Source organism: Fringilla coelebs (genome assembly GCF_963513975.1).
Source record: "Fringilla coelebs genome assembly, chromosome: 2".
Classification (NCBI taxonomy): domain Eukaryota; kingdom Metazoa; phylum Chordata; class Aves; order Passeriformes; family Fringillidae; genus Fringilla; species Fringilla coelebs.
In genome coordinates, this window is record NC_140029.1 from 84,041,199 (window position 1) to 84,060,635 (window position 19,437).

The 19,437-nt window shown below is 39.6% G+C and overlaps 1 protein-coding gene across 1 annotated transcript in view; it reads right to left on the reverse strand.

Annotated features, from left to right (window-relative positions):
• Positions 1-19,437, reverse strand: part of DLG2 (discs large MAGUK scaffold protein 2) — a gene marked incomplete at its 5' end in the record, with an annotated part of 981,693 nt that overhangs the window by 856,441 nt on the left and 105,815 nt on the right. The window contains one exon of the mRNA XM_084227140.1: positions 1,073-1,215. Within this exon, the coding sequence (XP_084083266.1) occupies positions 1,073-1,215 (143 nt within the window). The remainder of the gene's footprint in view (positions 1-1,072; positions 1,216-19,437) is intronic.

The window sequence follows — 19,437 nt, forward strand, 5'->3', positions numbered from 1 at the left end:
CTCATTTGTTCTGATTTCACTCAAAACCGGAACGCTTGTTCTCATTAATTCTGCAAGCTTCTTTTGCTAATTAATTTTTACAATAAATTTCATCATTTCCTCCACGAGTTTTGTTCCAGGCACCTAGAACAATTCTGACTTCTCTTTTTAAAGAACCACATCTAAAATGTCATGTAGAACTACAATTTCTGTCTGAGTTTTACATCGTTAAAAAGGGGGAAAGCCCTTAAAAATTGTCATGCCTATGGGAAAGTTCTTGCCAACAACTTTTAAAACTTGAAATGCCTTACTTACCATGACAACAATGAAAATATTTATGCATTTCCCTCATCTTTGATTCTGGTCTGGAGATTTGCAGTTTGCAGTCCATGCCTACCCTATTTCTGTTTCACTGTTTAAGAAACAACAATGCATTGCTTGCTTCTGTAGGGTTTGTTTTCATCTTTGAGGTACAAATGTGGGTAGAGGCAAGTAGTTTAGATTTTTAATACATTTAATAATAATCTGGGAGCTGGCAAAAGCAGATTAGAGCTGGGGGTGACAAAGAAAGGTTTTGAATGCTTCCACTGGCTACAGGAGAAAAGCAAAGGTGTATAACCTTCTTCTACGTATCTGTTCCTCATGCAGAGACTATTTTGGTTGATCTATTTGGTGAACATGGACTGTGGAAAAGTTAAGCCCAATGCCAGTTGCAGAAATGTGAAAAGTCATATTACATTTTTTACACAGGATGTAATCACTAGAATATTAATAACCTCAGCAGTCATCAGCAAGTAGAAAAGATACATTCTCTTTTGAGGGTAATCACAGACACCAGGTATCAGATAAAGTACACCAAGCATGAGAAAACAAAAAGTTTTCTACTTTCCCTTTGACAATTTGCAAGTGAAAGGATAAAGAAGTTTGCAACATAATCAGAAGGATAACACTATATGTATATATACCCTCCACACTCTAATCTAATGCCTTAATTAGCCCATCCTTTCAGTCTTATATGCCATTGCATGGCTTTTCTCAGGTTTGAGACATCTCACTCATTACATATATTTTAATTCTTAATCTGTTCAATTACCTCCTGTTTTTTCTGCAGATTTTCATGGTCTGTAGCAGATGCTGTCTTCTCCCATTTCTCTGCAACTTGATTTGCTTCTTCTATTTTTTGCTCATAGCTTTTCTGGGAATTGAGCAGCGTCACTTCATAAAACTCTTGAATATCTGTTTGTAAAGAGGAACAAGTAAAAGATATTATTTGCCATATTGGCTTTGACTCCCTGGTGTTTTCCTTTGAAACATACTTACGCATTACCCTAATGATAAACATGTACTATATTTTTAGTAGAAAGCATCAATATACAAGAGTTTAGAAAAAATTTTAGACATATTTTCTAAAATTTCTATGAAATTCTTGAGTCATATTCTCATTTTAAAGAGGGCTTTAGAAAAAAAATATAAAAACATAAAGGAATACCATTATAAGAAGAGATTCAAAGAACACGTTACAGGCACACCTGAAGAATATTGGCAGATCAGACCCTTTTACAGGGAGAAATCACAGATTACTTTAACCAGTAACCTAGAAATTTGAAAATGTAAAGTACCTTAAGAGAAACTTGTTGACACCCATTCAAGGCACCTAAATCACTCTCAGCCCTATCTGAAGGTGCATTTGGCACTTTTTTCAAGTGGGTCACACAGCTTGAAGACTGTGGATTCACCACTTCAGTCTGTGGCCATTCAGAAGTGGCTGGGTAATGTTTGGTTTTGACCAAGAATAAGCAACAAGCTAGGTCTTAAAAAATCTTGTTCAGATGTTTCTATCACGTTTATTTCTATGAGGTATGATCAGATATACAACATCCAGCAGTGAAAACAATTTCATTGAAACCTGTGCACGTAATGACTTAAGGAGAGGGTGGGGGAAAATTGTTCCCTTCCTTGGGCAAGAAGTTTCAGTCAGATGGTCACACACAAAAGGTGTCACATTGTCTAGTGGAGATAATTGACTTATCAAAGAAAAAATGAACTTCACGTTATTTAATAACCGTGGACTTTCTCCTGGACAAGAAAGAAAGATTGGATCTACCTAGATACTGCTTGGGACCTCAAAGGAAAAGCTTTTTATACGGTTCGTGCTTGTCCTCACATTCAGTCTCTGGCCAGATATCAGAAGTCTCTCTTCCCTCTCTTTAGGAACAGCTAATGTTGAATTTTCCTTCTAACTCCCTTTACAACTTTCCAGCTTATTATGTATTCTATTTGTCATGTACAACAGGAAAAAAAAAGAATCACAGAATCATTAAGGTTTGAAAATATCTCAAAGATAAAAATTCCAACTTTCAATTAAATGCCACCATGCCCACTAAACCATATCGTGTAGTGCCACATGTACTCATTTTTTGAACACCTCCAGGGATGGTTACTGCACCACTTTCCCGGGCAGCCTGTTCCACTGCTTGAACCCTTCCAGTGAAGAAATTTTTCCTCATATTCAACCTGAAACTGCCCTGGCACAACTTGAGGGCCACTTCTCAGTGTCCTGCTGCTGCTTACCTGGGAAAAGAGGCTGATTCCCACCTTGCCATACTAACTTTTATCTCATACATATATTTCTAAGAATTTATTTTTCATATTACTACAAAACTTTAATTCCACATTAAAATACGTTTTAAAACAAAAAGCTACAGGACAGTTGCAATGAGAAAAAGTTTCTCTGTTCTCAATACAGGGAACTTTTTACAGTTGGTTTGAATGCTCCTAGTACAATTGAAGTAGTTGTAATATATGGTTCAATGCCAGGTCAAATTGTATTGCAACAGCAAGTAAAATATATCAGGCTAATATGTAATTATCTCTAGATAAATACTTTGCAGAAATAAGCTAGAAATTGCCCTCTGGCAGTAGCATTCAGCTGGCATCACTAACGTTATCAGGATATTAATTGGGTTGGCAGTATTCAATCAAGGAACAGTAGAACGGTGCTTTCACCCTAACTTTAAAGCCTATCTTGCCCTAGTGTTTTCATTAAAAATGATGTGTGAGCCACATTTGCATGTGTATGCACATGTGCAAAATAAATATTAAAACCTCAGCCTCTTTGTAAAGGTCCTTATCTATTCTGAGGAGGACACGGGTTGCTTTTGCTAGAATAATGATCACTGGTGTGCAGAGAAAAGCACTTCAGTACTTATGCGGTCACAGAAGAAAGCACAGAGGATTCACTTAGCTGGCTGCTTTGTAATTCCATAGGCTGAAATTGCCATTTCTGTGGAACAAGGGCAGCCAGAAACTTGCAGTCAGACAAGGTATGCAAACAATAGGTTTTGTGATTTGCTCTGAGTAAAACCTGCTCTATCAAGTAATCTCCGCTACACGAGAGGCGCAATCATACTAGGAGGGGAAAAGTGTTGAATACTACTGAGGGTGGAATGGGAGTGTGCAGCTGTGGAATCAAGATTGGAACCACAGTCATAAAGAGCAGTCATGGGGGCATGGTAATTGTTATGTAAAAATGAGCAAAATACAGTCTGTCTCCGAGTGGGGGTTTACAGGAAAATAATTCAACAAAAAGTCTAAAATGTTATCATAGAAAACAGAAATCATATAATGTCTTCAGTTGGAATGGACCTTAAAGACCATCTAGTTCTACTTCCCCTGCAATGGACAGTGAAACCTTCCACTAGACCAGTTTGCATCAAGCCCCATCCAACCTGCCGTTGAACACTTCTGACAATGGGGCATTTCTTACACAAATTCAATCTATACCTAGTATTTCCTGGCATCATATTTGATCCCATGCAAAAAATTCCAGATTTTATGTAGAAATGGCAATAATACTATTGATGAACTTTGTGAGCACAAAACACATCTTCATTTTCAATCTCTCTACTGCTCCAAACATTTTGTTAAGTGATTAATTCATGTTTGTTTAAAGTGTCAGTGAATCTCACTGGATTTTCTGTCTAACAGAATTTGTTCATTTACCTCTTAAGAGATTACTTACTTTATTTAATAAATTCTGCTTGCTCTCCCTTTAGCCTAGCCAGAATATTTTGTCAGTTTTGCTATATAAAGATAAATTGCAGACAATAAATTTTATATCTGTGTATATATATATTCTATACAAAGTAATTCTAAAGATACTTTATTTCAATAGCATTTTGCAATTGCCCACGGACAAGCATGCCATAGGTGGCTGCATTTGCTCTCTGAAGGAAAGCTCTAAGAGTCCCCACTTCTCCTTCCTTACAGCGCAGGAGTGAGCAGGGTGTAACCTTCATAGGTATGTCAGAAAGCACTGTCTGTTGCTAAAGCTGGAAACACACCTCAGTTTGAGGTCTTGGGTTTTACTGTTGTTTAAAAAAATATTAATGCTAAGATTTGTGTTCACTCTAACCTCACTTTTTTTTAAAGAAAATTTAAACAAAAATAGTTTAGAAAAAGAATAAGTACTGGAGAAGACACAATGTCTTACTCACATTAAAGAATGACCTTTCAGACAGCAGCTACCAAAAAAAAAATGTAAAAAATACATGATCAGACAGAGCTGAACAGGCTGCCTAAACTCTGCCATTTTCTGACTCTTTAGTGGTTGGTGCTGCAGCCTGTAACCATTATTCCAGTGCAATTTCTCTTCCAATTTATATGCATGACAACATCCATTTGTGATATCCACTATAGAGCTCTCATAGCAAAGGGGTTAAATTATACAAAAAGACAAAAAAAGGCCTAAACTACTGTCTGTCTTTTGTGACCACGGGCTTTCGCCAGCATTCTAATGAGGGAAAAAATGAGATAAAGCAGTACAATTCCTCATTCATCTGTAAGCAGTTGAGCACCAGAAAGATAGAATTAAATTGAGGGAAATTTAGACAAAGACAGATGATTAAAGGTCTGAGAGGACTAACTTCTGAGCAAAGATTAAAGGAAGAGAATAATAACAACATGCACTTTCATATTTCCTTTCATTTCAAAGCAAAACAAACATTAAGAACCATATAGTGTTGGCTGAGAAAATTGCCCATGGCCTCAAAGAGAAGCAAACCAGCAGGGTCAAAATGCAGAGGCTCACACATGAGCACACCAGATGCTTTCAGACCTTTGTAATCAATAACCCACTTACAATGGCTTCAGAATCACCAGTGGATTTGAGAAAACACAATTCCATTTTTTAAAACCCTCTTTGCCAAGAAGGGCAGATACAGCTGCACAAGAAAATTGAGAATGATTCCTCAGTGTGCTGGGAACAAGGCAAGGATCTCTCACTCTTAGAAGCTTTCTACTTTATTCAAAAAACTCACTAGTGGGATTTAAGGTCAGAAGGGGAAGGTGATCAGCATTTGTTCCCACTTACGCATCTTGGTGCCCTTGGTGTCTTCAGTTGTGTGAATCAGCATATTCAGCTGGTAGCCCCAAGGCTGGATGAAGTACATGAGATAGCTTTGGCATCTGTATGATTTCCACCCACACAGAGAACTACTGGCAGGTCCCAAATGCATCCCAGTACTTTCATGGACATTCAGAAATGTAGCCATCAAGGCACACACATCTCAGTGCACCGAGCAACTAGGTTTATCCCAATCTCTCTCTTTAATACCAGCTGACCTGGAGCCGCACTTTCCATGTACCAAACTGATGCAAATGGTTAGGGAGTGAGAACATCAAAAGATTAGTTTTTCAAGGTAATAAAGTGCTGCAAGGACTTACAGAATGCAGTAGCCTATATCAAAACACTGTCAAGGTCAGAGAAGGAATTTGCTAAGAAATCAACCACCACAACAAAACATGAGATAAGCACAGATGGCACAGAAGGAAAGAGGCTGTTCCAGGCCTAACAGAGTTGAAGGTTTGGTTAGCATCCGGACAAAGAAATCCCACCATGGCAAACTGTGAGAAAGGAAAAACTGCTCACACACATGCCATCCCAGGTTATGGCAATGGCACTTACACCCTGTGGATACCCAGAACTTAGGCATTATTAAGGTGATACCACAGAAGAATGGCTTGGGGAGTCCTCAGCACCAGGCTGAAGAAGGACTAGTGGAAAGCCACAGAATCCATTGGGTGGTGATATCATTCTACTTAATCTCTCTCTTACCTCCTTTCTCTTCCCCCTCTTTCTTTCCTATTTCTCTCTCTCACACATTTAATGTTAAATTAAATCTGTACTATTGACTTCAGCATACGGTCTTATTTGCGCTTTAATTTGGGAAGAAGCATCTCCTTTGTAAACATAACAAGATCATAACAAGCGCAAAATGGCTCAGCTTGAGCTTGTGCAGGTTTACCATGCAGCTATGCAGTGAGGGTGGAATCACAGAATTGTATAGGTTGGGAGGGATCTTAAAGATCATCCAGTCCCAACGCCCCTGCCATGGGCAGGGACACCTTTCCCTAAACCAAGTTCTGTAAAGCCCCATCCAACCTGTCCTTGGATAGATTTGCAAGATACCAAACTCAGGATTCAGAACACAGGGAAGGAAACTAGAGTAGAAGTGGTGATAAAGATCTCTTGCACCTCTTTTGCATTTAAAAAAGGAAGGGGAAGAGGAAAGTCTGTATTCCAGTAACAAACATATAGTCTGTATTCCAGTAACAAACAAACAAAGATAATGCCAGGCTTTCTGATATCATCTATATTTTATACAACAAAAACAATTAAGCTAAAAAGGATAATCTTGTACATCGCTTAGCCTGAAGTCGTACTGCATGTGTCAGCAAATGCTGTTTCCCCAGTGACTTCACAGTACATGTGGCCACTTGTAAAAGAGCAGTGCAAACTATTCCATGCATCAAGCCTTACCCAAAATCCACTGAATTTGCAGACACCTACCCCTACAGCATGTTTTGACCTCCACTGTGCTGACAGCTATTCCAAAAGCTGTTACCTTCATCTGTGCTTAGCAATGCAGTAAGATTTCTTTACATACATCTTGCTACCACCCTCCTTCACGTTATGTCTTGAGAGGATATAGCAATGGCATCAAAATTCTAGTATCTGCATAAGTTGTCTCTTGTTTCTGCAGACAGCTGCACAATTTTGCAATTAACTGTAATAGCATTAACAACATAGAATCCCATTACCCAAGGAATGAGCTCTCTGTGTCTCATATTTCTATAGAACCAAACTGGGAACTGGAACAAATAATCTGTAGAATAAAAAGAAAGGGTATGCTTGTGATTTTTTTTCCTCCTCTTTCTAGAGGTCCACAGCCATAGAATTCATTTTTCCTATACTGTGCCAGTGCCCTGACTTGCTCTGCAGTATAAGTCCCATCTGTTATTCCAGGGCATTCAGGGACAAGGTGGAATGGGGGTCTAAGGCAACACGCAAACACAAGCTGTTCCCTTTCTGGGAAATTTGGGACAGTCTTTTTGTCTATGTGTAGGATAGTGTCTGATATGTACCTTTTACTGTTGTGTAACCCAGCACAAATGACTACTGTCTGGCAGAGCACTGCAGATCAAAATAAAGTCCGTTGTTGCAAGCTCCTGCTGTAAATCTTTTTTTTAACTAAGGGAACATTACAGTGTACATCTAAATGGCATCATTTATATCCTGGGGAGTAGATTATGCTGGGTCAGCTTCAGCCATCTGGTCTGAATTATTAGGTAGGAGTAAGGCGAATTGTGCAGGATGTTGTTCAAGACGGAAAACTCATTCAGGCAGCACAAGTAGCAGGGAACTGATCATAGATCGTACCAGCCTGCCAGTAAAGAGCTTTAGTGGCCCTGCTGATGGAAGCAGTCCAAAGAGAGGTTAAATAACATGCTTCACCCAATGCAATTATATTGTGTGGTTTTTTTTCAAGCAAAATGTTTCCATATTGAGTAAAATTGCCATTTTAAGAGAGGGAAGATAAAAAGCAAGGGAAGTTAAAACCTATCATGAAACGGGGTGAGTTTTCAGCTAAAGCAGGCTTGTGGTACTGACCCACGTGAGAAATGGCAGAGCTCCAGCTATCAAGCTGGCTCATAGCTTCACAGCCCTGGGGAGCTTCAACTCGCCCCCATTAGCATCTCTCAGTGCAGCAGCAGTCAAAAACACCTTGCCTATTTCAGCTGCATCTCACCCCCTGGCTCCAATGTATTTGCCTTGGGTCTGCACTAATAAAGGTGGAGTCAGATTCAACAACAAAGGAAAAGCTCAAGGCTTATTTTTTCAGTTGGCAGAGGTGCCACAAAGATATGTCAAGTCAAAAAGAAATTTAGCAACCCTGCTTGCAAGGTTTTCAGACACAAGCCTTTGGTGCACGAGAAACATAGGTGCCAACCCAACTGCAGGAATTGCTGCAGAAGAAAAAAGTCCTCTATTCCATGCAGGCAGTGAAACAGTGCAGTGCAAACCAGGGAAGCAGTCTTCTGCCAATTCTGTACAGTTGATGAATGCTCCTAAATCTATTAAAAGCAGCATACTCTGGTAGAACATGTACCAAAGTAGGCAGCAAGAAATATGGTTCTGTTATTAACCCGTCTTGATTCCTGAGCTTTAGTAAATCCTTTTTATCTGGCCTAGATAATTTTGAGGTCTCTTCCAAACTGAATTGTCCAATGGATGCTGTGATCATTTGTACATCTAAGTTGCAAACTCTTCCAAACTGAATTGTCCAATGGATGCTGTGATCATTTGTACATCTAAGTTGCAAACTCTTGAAGGCAGGAACCATTGCTGGTGTATATCTGAGCAAAATTACCTCTTTTCATAAAAAAAAAATCCTGAAACACTCTACAGGCTGTAATAAATAACTAAATAGTTAATAATCGATTTCCAATAGTTCTTTGAATATATGAAATATAAACATATTTTGAGTACTTCTGGCTTTGCAGTACATTAGCAACATTATTGTTGATTACAATATATCCAAAATACAACCAAAGCTCTCAAAAAAATCTCAGCTAGGAATATGCACCTCAAAGGCATGTCCAATATCCAGGGAGAAAAAAATATTCAACACAGAGAGCTATGCTCAGAGAAGACAAAATAATTGCTGCAACCCTTGCTATGTGAGCGATGTTCATGTTGAGTGAAAACTAGAAAGCAATCAATCAGAGAGTAAACTCAGTATTTAAGCCTTTTCAGTGATGATATTGAGTGCATTACTACAGTTCTGCCTACACATTCTAGCCATTTATTCATAAATAAGAATTCCACTCTGGACTGAGAGTCAAAAAAATGAATCACACCACAATAAGCAGGACTGACAAACAGGTAACAGTAGATGAGGAAAGAGGGGCTTATAAGAAAAGTGAGAACAGATTGACAGGGTCTGCTGTGATTGCACAAGGAAGAATGGTTTTAATCTGAAGAAGGACCAATTTAGACTAGATATAAGAAAGAAGTTCTTTACAATGAGGGTGATGAGAGACTGGCACAGGTTGCCCAGAAAGGTGGTAGGTGCCCCATCCTGGAAGCATTCAAGGTAAGGCTGGATGGGGCTCTGAGCAAGCTTATCTGGTGGAAGATGTCCCAGATCATTGTAGGAGGGTAGGTCTAGATGGCCTCTAAAGGTCCTTTCCAACCCAAACAATTCTATGATTTTATGGATTTAAGCATTTACCACTGACAATATGTTATGGTTTACAAGTATGGCTGATAACAGTGTTTTCAATGCAACAAGACAAAAAGCCACGAGACAGGTTTGATAACACACAGAAAAACAGTTAAAAGTGGCCACTGTAGATTTAGCAAATATTGCACTCACATCTTCTCACTCTGTTTCTGAAGCTTAAGCTGCAGGAGAACAGAGCAGCAAGCCCCAAATCCTACAGCAAGGTTTCCTTTTAACCAGGTGATCCAGGGCTTGTGGATATACGCACAATCTGAGAGAGTCAGAAAAGGATCACAGGCACACACTGGCTGCTTTGTATCTCCACATAACCAGGCAGATACTTGAACCTTTTCCAGGATATTTTCTGATGGAAAACTCTATCAACAGAAAGCGCAGATAAATTTAGCAACTGTTCAAAGGTGACAGCTAAGGAAATACCAAGAGGTCAAGGCAAGGTTTCCAGTGCTTCAGAACGGAGCTTTCAGAAAACGACAGTTTTCTTTAAAAATGGTGGTTCGTATGAAGATCTTTTCCTACAAGCTTTAAAAGAAACTTTCAAATTTTTTTGCACTGCGTATTCCTCTGCATGTAGTCTAGAATCATGGAAACATTGAAACATTAAGGCTGGAAAAGACCTTTAAGGTCATCAAGTCCAACTGCTAACCCAGCACTGCCAAGTCCACCCAAGTGCCACATCTACATGTCTTGTAAATATCTCCAGGGATGGTGATTCAACCTCTTCCCTGGGTAGCCTGTTCCACTGCTTGACAACAATAATAATATACCTTCAGAATGAGGCTTTATTTGTTAGGGAATTGGATTCAAAGCCACTACAGGGAGAGATTTTCCCTACTGTCTGTACAGCAGTTAATAGCTGTTACTGTGCATTTCTGATTCTGTCAGAGAATCCCACAGCCCCAAGATTTGTCACAGCAGTCATGAACAGACTTTCCTCTGAATCATTCCAATATGTGCTTAAACAACTGATTTCAATACTGGAAAACTCTTCAGTTATATAATTTAGTTGTTGTGTGATTTTGTTTGTTGCTAAAATGTTCAAGACAGTCTTCCTTTAAATAGGGATAACAAGGAAAAATTGACAAAATCTGACTGTAAAATGCCCAATCAAAAGGGCAGGTGTATTTTCATCTTGGAGGCAAGAGTTAGAGAGAAAAAAATCAGATTCCCCCATATTTCTTTTTGAATCTTGGAAAGGACCCAGCTGCAATCCAATTTCTCAGTACTGATAGAAATGCTGTATGCCAGACCAGAACCAGGAAAAAGTATATCATTCTATAATACTAGATCAGATTAGTTTTATATAGGCTTTTCCACTGCTGTTGCACATAAATAGGTTGAGAGTAGACAGCATAAATGGAAGACCTAGTGCTTGGAGCACAAGTCATGAGACCTGCAGGCTTTGGGATAGCTGCAGACACTCAGCAACCCAGCCAGGGTCCATTCCCCTCAGATGTCTCCCAGAGACACCCGATTTGCTAAAAAGCAGACTGAAATTTCAATTAGGCACATTTTCCCAAGGAAATGTAAGAGCATTTTCAGGAAAACTCCACGGCAATCTATAAAGAATTAATAGTAATTGCTTCCTGTCCTTTTTCTTCTTTTTCTCCACCTTATAAAGAAGCATCTTCATACACAACCCCGTTTGAACATCACTTTAAATATTAAGCTAAAACAAAACACTTAAACTCAACCATTTCTTCACCTTTTTTTGACTGCCAGAGCAACTCTTTACATTCTTTAATCTTTCTTCTTCAAGGTCCCACCTGGGAACATCTCCTCCTCTGCATCTCTCTTACCCTTCCTCTGCAAACACCCTACAGTCTCCTTTCAGTGGAAGGATACACATCTGCTCAGCCCAAGGCTCTGCCTTTTAGCAAGGCATCTCCTTCTGTGCTCAATAACCAGCTTCACTCCAATACCAAAACACACAATCCCAGGTAACCTGAGAGCCACTAAGTGACAACTCATTCCTCATTTTTGATGAGGTGCTTTGTAAAGCCAAACATGTGGCTATGGGGCTGCAACCTCCATCTCCACCTCCCCCCACCCTGCACTCCTGGTGCAGCTGGTTTCCTACCCAGAAGACAAAGTTCAAAATAATTTAAAAGCAACATACCCCTTTCATACATGCCTAAACTGTGGGTGAAAAAAGGCAAGAACATGCATAAAAAACTGGGTTAACTATATTCCAAGTCTCACCACTTCAGTTGTCTCTTTATTCCCTTTCATTTTACTAGTAGAAAGTGTCATGTAAGTGGCAAAAACAGGGAAATGAAAACTTCAGATTGCAGATTGTATTTGCAGTCTTTCCACTGACTTGATATGTGACCTCAGGCAAATATATCTCTCTGCACTTCAGCTTAACCTTCTGTAAAATTGAGACACAAATGCTTTGACTTACCCATAGGCTCACAGCATGGTGCTACACAGCTTAATTAATTAATGTTTGTTAAACACTTATAATGAATGTTTCAATACAAGTTTAAATTATTACAGGTGGCACCTTCATAAACTCTGGCTTACAACCCTTGAACATATTTGCCACAATGTCTGGTGTAACCCTTAATATTGCTACTCTCTTATAATAAATTATACCGTAAATGAGACCTTTCCCTGGAATGACTGTGACTTTAGTTGTCTACACTTAACATTTACAGTCACTGCATTAATTGGTTTAACCTTGTATTGCAGGTTTCCATGAACATCAAAAGACTTCCTTGGTCATGCTTGAATTTACTTCACTTTATGTTCCCATGGTTTTAGTAACAGATAGGAGGCTTCATGTAAATTCACAAGCATTTGCTGGTCTCCACTGGAAGAAGAAAAAATCTTGTATCTGTTACACAAGTCCTTGAAGGTCATGAATCTCTCTACCATTCTCATTATGTCCATTCTCATGTACTGAGTCCATAAACATTAAAATTACAAGATCTTTTTCACTTCAGTAATTTAGATTGTCATTCACTATAGACTTGTGTATTTATTCATAAATCATAGAATCATGGAATGGTTTGGGTTAGAAAGGACCTTTAAAGATCATGCATCCAACTGTTCTGCTGTGAACAGGGACAAAATATATTTGCAAATCTTTCTTCAGTGATTATTCTACAGCATTAATTCTGTGATGTGTCCCAAAGAGAGGCTCTCAGCCCCCTAAAGGATGAAATGTTTTACAAAAAATTACATTCCCAAGTTCACCATTCTTTATACCAAGTTTTAACCTTCACCACAAGAAAATCAGTTACGAGCATAGTACTGTGCTTATTAACAATTTTTTTTCAAGATAAATAATTTATAAAGTTTTACTGCAGCATCTTTAAAAATATCTGACAGCAAACCCCAAGAGAGCAGAAAGGGACATGCTAGTCAAAGGGTACAGCATAAATACTGATGAAGAAAGTGACCTATAGCCAAGGAATTGGCGTATCATATGCTCCAGTGTTCTATCACACAAGACAAAGGGAAAATTGGTACAGCTCCATATAACAGCGATCTGCTGACAGAGGAAGACCCCACCCTAATTCAAGGCAGAGCAGGAGCTCAGACCAAACCCCTTAGGCACAAAAATACTAAATCAAGCTGGCTTTGGGTGGGGGTACGGACAAGGTCAAGACTGTCAACCTCCTGATACTAAAGCAGCTGGAAAGTTAAATGCATGACGCAAACATTAGGGACTCTTCTCCAGCCTAGCTGTAAACTGAGATGCATTCTGGAGGTAAGTTTGTCACATCTGCTGCAAAGGTCAGGCTGGATATCGCAGCTGCTGCCATCTGGAGCAGCAGAGATTGCACTGCTAAAGCCAGAGGGTTGGCAGGCAGGGCACAGGGCTTCCAGAAAGCTGGGCCTTGCTGGAGAAAAGAACATGGGCTGGGCAGGCATATAAGGTGACAGGACACTCTTGACTTACAGGGACGGTAGAGGGTGAACCAGCTGTCTCTGGGAATGTCTCACTTACAGCCTCAGACCAGTCACTCTGCCACCTGTGTTGACTCAACATCTGTTCCTAACAATAGGAGATGAGACTGAGCATGTGTGAACTCCTAAAGGAACGTGCCCTAACCTGGAACTACATCCCAATCTTAGCATCCTTCATGTAAGAAGGCAATACTGAAAACCAGAGTGGACTCAACGGAATTTGATGCAATTTCTTTCCTTGCAGTCAGAACTTGTTCTTGGCAAAAGTCTGGTTTGCATTATTTTTCATAGTTTTATTGGTTTGTTTTCTCTGTTCATAGATAATGATCTAGGACCAACTTCAGTGTGGAAGCTCTTCTCTTTCTAAAGCTCTGCAATAATATAGGATTATCTTTTAAAGACCATGAATTGTTAATCAGCCTTCTGAAAACATCAATTTATCAATAAATATGGTTGAACAAAATTAACTTTGAAAGTTTTATTTCAAAACAATTTTTGCAGTCAACTTCTGAATGGATAAAGTGAAGTTACAGTTTTCTGTGAGAACCACACAGAAAGTCAGGGCAGGCACACCAACAGAAAACTGCTGCTAATTTTTACTGTTAAAACAATCTTAAATTGTGGAGTGGAACAGGAAAAATACTCATAAAACCTTGAAGAAAATGAACTTTCCTTGAGTATTATTTCCAGAACAATGCAAATATTGATACAAAACCAATGCTTTTTGTCTCTAAAAAACCCAAAGTAGACAGGCATCAGGGAAACAGAGCACTGGCAATGATCCTGCCATTAACTTACTCTATTGTCCTTGGTATTTCACTTGATGTGTTACAGACACTTATTCTGCGCACATTAAGGTTGTGAAAATCAATTTGTTATTATTTCTATCACACTTTGAAGAAATCAAACATGATAGGCTGAGCTGCTGTATTATATTCTTTTTTGCTATTCTTGCTATAAGAAAGCCAGACATTGTCCTAACAAGATAATAATATTCTATCAGTTTTTTGAATGATAAATCATGTCAGAAAGTACAATTTAATTCATTATTTTAAATCATGTCAGTAATTGAACTTCATTTTTAAAATTAAGTGAAAAGATTTCAAATTATATCTCAAATGTAAGAAGATAATAAATACTAGTTATCAAAAATAAAGTATTGAAAATTTCTACAAAGGAAAAAAAAAAATAAAGAGGACTTTCAAACCTGCGTCCAGATATCAAATTCACTAAGTATAGATTACAAATTTTAAAAGTAACACCAGATTTTGTTGACACTGGCAAAGATTGATCTTCTATAGCTACACCACCTCACTTTTCCTGGAAGTACGGAGTGGGTTGGGAAGGGGATGTAAAACACGCACAAAAGCCCATGGAGAAACATAGAGATATTCCCTCCCAGGTAGTAAAAAAAACCCCAAAAACCCAGAGTAGACTGATCTTTTTTGGGCTGAGATGTCTCAGAAAGGGGATGTCACAAAGGTATGCTGGGCAGATAAATGCATGGCAGATTATAAGGGCAAGCTCTAGTAATGGGACCTAGTGTGAGTTTACTTTGCCAGTTTATGATGGGATGGCTTGTCATTCTACCTTAAAGGTCTATCGCAATTAATAAAAATGGGTCATGTCACTTTAAACCATCCTTTAAAGGTGAGTTAGGCTTGAAGAGTACAGATGTGGTGCTGCCAGGAGGCCTGCAGGTTCTTGTCAACACCATAAGTAAGGTAAAAGGCCAAGTCTTCACAAAAATGAGAAATGAAAGGAGATGATTGCTATTACCACACACATACACAGAAAAACCTGCACTTGGTATTGAGAAGAGCTGACTTCTCCCTTTGAGACTCTGTTGAATTGCAGGATAATGATCCAGGCAGCAAATAATCCATAGACATATTTATAAACCCAGGGCAGAACAAGTTAGACAACTAGAAAAAAACTTAGTACACTAACAAGGGATCCAGCAGCGGCTTTGGCCACAAACAAGAAAGCTGAAAGATGGCATTATGACTGTATATTAAATTTACTTGTAATTTCTCTTACTGTTCTGCATTGCAAACAGAGTAGCTGCACAGTGGTAGGAAACTATGTGCCAGGTGGTTATGGGCTCAGAATTACCATTGTGTATGGATTATCTACTTAAAAATGCAACGTTAATTAAGGCTCAGGCATGGCAACTGACAAATAGTGGTCCGCGAGCGGGCGAGTTCTTCCAGTAATGAGAATTCCTCGCAGAAAGCACAAGTGCAACAGCATTTTATTCACTATGGAAATCTAGGACTCCATTCAAGGAGCTCATGCAGAGCACACTGCTGTTAATTGGGAAGATGTAATTAAAGTACCCACGAGCCACCAGTATGTGGAGACACCTAATGGACATTATGGAAAGCAGTGCATTATGCTGGACTACTCTCAGCAGTTTATTCCCCAAAAAAGCCATAGCTGAAAGTGGATGCTAGCGAGCAAAACACCGAGTGACATAATCCCAGTCGCTAAGTCATAGGAACAAGCTTGACAGATCCATCAGGAAAACCCACATGGCTCCTCAGAAGGCATGACTGATGTGACAGAAAAGCAAAGTAGCTGCTCAGTAAGTTTTCAAGCCCAAAGACCAAGCACAGAAATTCTTGCAAAAACCCCAACACCCTCCCTGCTATGAACCAGGGAATGCACAGAATAATTGAAGGAGCTGCCAGCTCCATTTGTTTGCCCACTAGGAACAGATCTCATTCTTCTGCCCCATGGGAATTGATCAGAAGATACAAGGGCAAGGAGCACACACCTGCAGGATGTAACCATCTCATCTGCACTAGCTATACTTGCCTGCTCAGGTCAGGACCCTGAGAAACTTTGACAGAGGTGCCAAACTGGAGAGACTGCTCTATTACAACCAAAAATGGGACTTTTAAGGAATCACTTCAGCACCCTACAATATTACCAGGTTGAAAGAGTGAAGGGTGAAGCAGTCAAGGGCAGCAGGAGAACAGTGTGGCAGCCTGAAGCCATGACCAAACTCAGGTTGCTGAATGATTAATGAAATGATGAATTTACCCTGCTAAGAGAAGGGAATAGCTTGTGGGGCTTCATGGGGAGAGAGAGGGTGGGATCTGGTTTAAGCAAATCCTAACACAACCTGGGCCCTCTCACCTCCACAGAATACTTATGACCTACACCACAGGAGATAGACACAATGAATAACAAATATATCAAAAACTTTTTCATTTCATAGACAGCCTATTGCATTAGAGCCCATTTGTAATATTATTAAACTCATTTTTATAAGATTAAATCCTTGAGAAATTGCCAGCTATCTGAAGCAAACTAAACTATGGCTTTAGACACAAATTTTAATATTAAGGGAGCTCCTGCTAACTACATTCAATATCCACACAAAGGACTTGTGATGCTTAAACTTATAAAAATAGATCAGTAAGTCTTGATTTGTGCTTTCAGCAGAATCCTGTTTCACTCTGAGGAAACCCATCATGCTGGGGATCTGTATCAATAAGACAGCAGTGTCTGGGTAAAACCACCAAGAGAATCTTCCTATTCTGCCCTTTGGCTAAAGCACACAGAACTGCATTTGTACACACATGGGATGCAGCCAGCCCTGCCACTTGTGAAAGGGTTGCAAAGCTGTTCTATTTGGATTAAAAATAAAAGTAAATAGTCCTCCTAGCATTATGTACACTTAACATGGAAGAACTCATCTGTAGAGGAGCAGGAGAGGAAAAACTGAGTATTCACAATGTGTTGAAGAGTATTGGGCAGGAAGGAGTTGTAACTGGCAATTATTTAACTAACATTAGATTCTGCTTTTCCAAACTAAACTGGAAGTGTCACTGCTACAGCAGCAGCCACATAAATCCAAGAATCTCTGGAATGGAGCTAAGACAGAATTAATTCAAGCAAAAACAAAAATAACTGTGTTATTAACTTAGGGGATGAATGGTCACTTCTCTTCCATCTGAAGATCTGAATTTATTTTTTGTGTACCTTGATTCTGAAAAGAAGGAACATGGCCCTTTAATGACCTATCTAGGAAAAGGAAAATGTGTTTATTTTCAAAAGGAGCATGCCATAACATTTAATTTCTTTCTTTAGCTATTACTTAAGACACAATCCAAAATAAAAATCTCCAAAACTCCTGGTGTAATCACACCTTTAATATTTTAGATCATGTTCATTATAAATAAGCTTCTTCTAGAATAATGTGATCCAAAAGACAAGCTGTCAAAATTTGTTGTTAAATATAAACTGACAGCATTGGAAACATGCTCAGCTGAAAAATAGCGAAGTTTATATACAAGATATTATTAGCAGTTCATGATCTTTCACATACACTGCTCATTTATTAGAACCTATGGCCTGAAAGTTGCCATCAGTTCATATTTCAAAAGAGGTTTTTCTTTAGCAGCTTCTTCTAAATGCTGTGTCAGTGACTGTCCATAACTCAGCTAGCACCTTGCCATGTAATGGAAGTATTCAACAAGATTATTCAACCACACATGATATTGTTTTGTTAAGAAATAGGTGAAAAAAACTTGCATTCCTCAGAAAATCACATGACTCTCTTTGGGAACCAATAGAGACAAATATTTTCTGCTTTTTGCAAACATATCTACGCTGTCCTAAACTGTTTGAGGTTTTTTCCAGTTTAAATTTGGCACATGTATTCATCTCTTATGAGCCAAAACCCAGACATTTGAAATAGTATTTTACAGATGTTTCCAAAATATTTTACCAAACACAGACCACAAATATAGCTTCCAAGAGCCAATCACAGACTAAGCTGTCTGGAAAAGAGAAATCCATCATCACACATAATGTTTTCTCACAACAAATGACACCAAAAAAATCTGATTGCCAGAAGAGTGCTGGGAGTAGGAGAAAACCCAAACATGAGTAGTGATCCTCAGGGGTCATACTGGGACCAGGCACTGTTTAACATATTTGTTGGTGACATGGACAGTGGGATTGAGGGCACTCTCAGCACCCTTGCCAATGACACCAAGCAGTGTTGTGTGGTCGTTCACTGGAGGGAAAGGATGCCATCCAGAGGAACCTGGACAAGCTTGGGAGGTGAGCCTGTATGAATCCCATGAAATTCAACAAGACCAGGGGGGAAGGGGTCCTGCACCTGGGTCAGAGTGATCCCAAGAAAAATACGAAGAATGGGCAGATAAAGGATTGAGAGCAGACCTGAAGACAAGGACTTGGGACTGCTGGTGGTGAGAAGTTAATGACCCAGCAATGTGCACTCACAACCCAGAGACCCAACCACGTCCTGGGCTGCATCCATAGCAGCGTGGCCTACAGGGTGAGGGACCAGATTTTGCCCCTCTATGGCACTCTGGTGAGATCCCACCTGGAGTGCTTTTGGAGTGAGTTCTGAGGAGGCCACAAAGATGATCAGAGGGCTGGAGCACCTCTGCTATGGAGACAGGCTGAGAGAGTTGAGGCTGTTAAGGCTGGAGAAGAGAAAGCTCTGGGGAAATTTTATAGCACCTTCCAGTACCTAAAGGGACTACAAGAAAGATGGAGAGGGATGTAGGGATAGGACAAGGGAGAATAGCTTTAAACTGCCAGAGGGCAATTTAGATGAGATGAGCTGAGTTCTGCTGGTCAGAGCTAGTAACACCACAGTTGTGTATTCAACCCCTTATGGACCATCCACAGGAGAGTTGGACTCTATGATCCTTGTGGGTCCCTTACAACTCAGAACATTCTGTGCTTCTTAGATAAAAGGAAGAAATTCTTTACTGAGAGTCTGGTGAGGCACTGAAACAGGTTGCCATGAGAAGCTGTGGCTGCCCCATCCCTGGAAGGGCTCGAGGCCAGGTTAGACGGGGCTCTGTGAAACCCAGTATAGTGGAAGCTATTCTCCCCATGCCAGTGAGGTTGGAACAGGATGATCTTTAAAGTCCCTTCCAACCCAAGCCATTCTTTGTTTCTATGA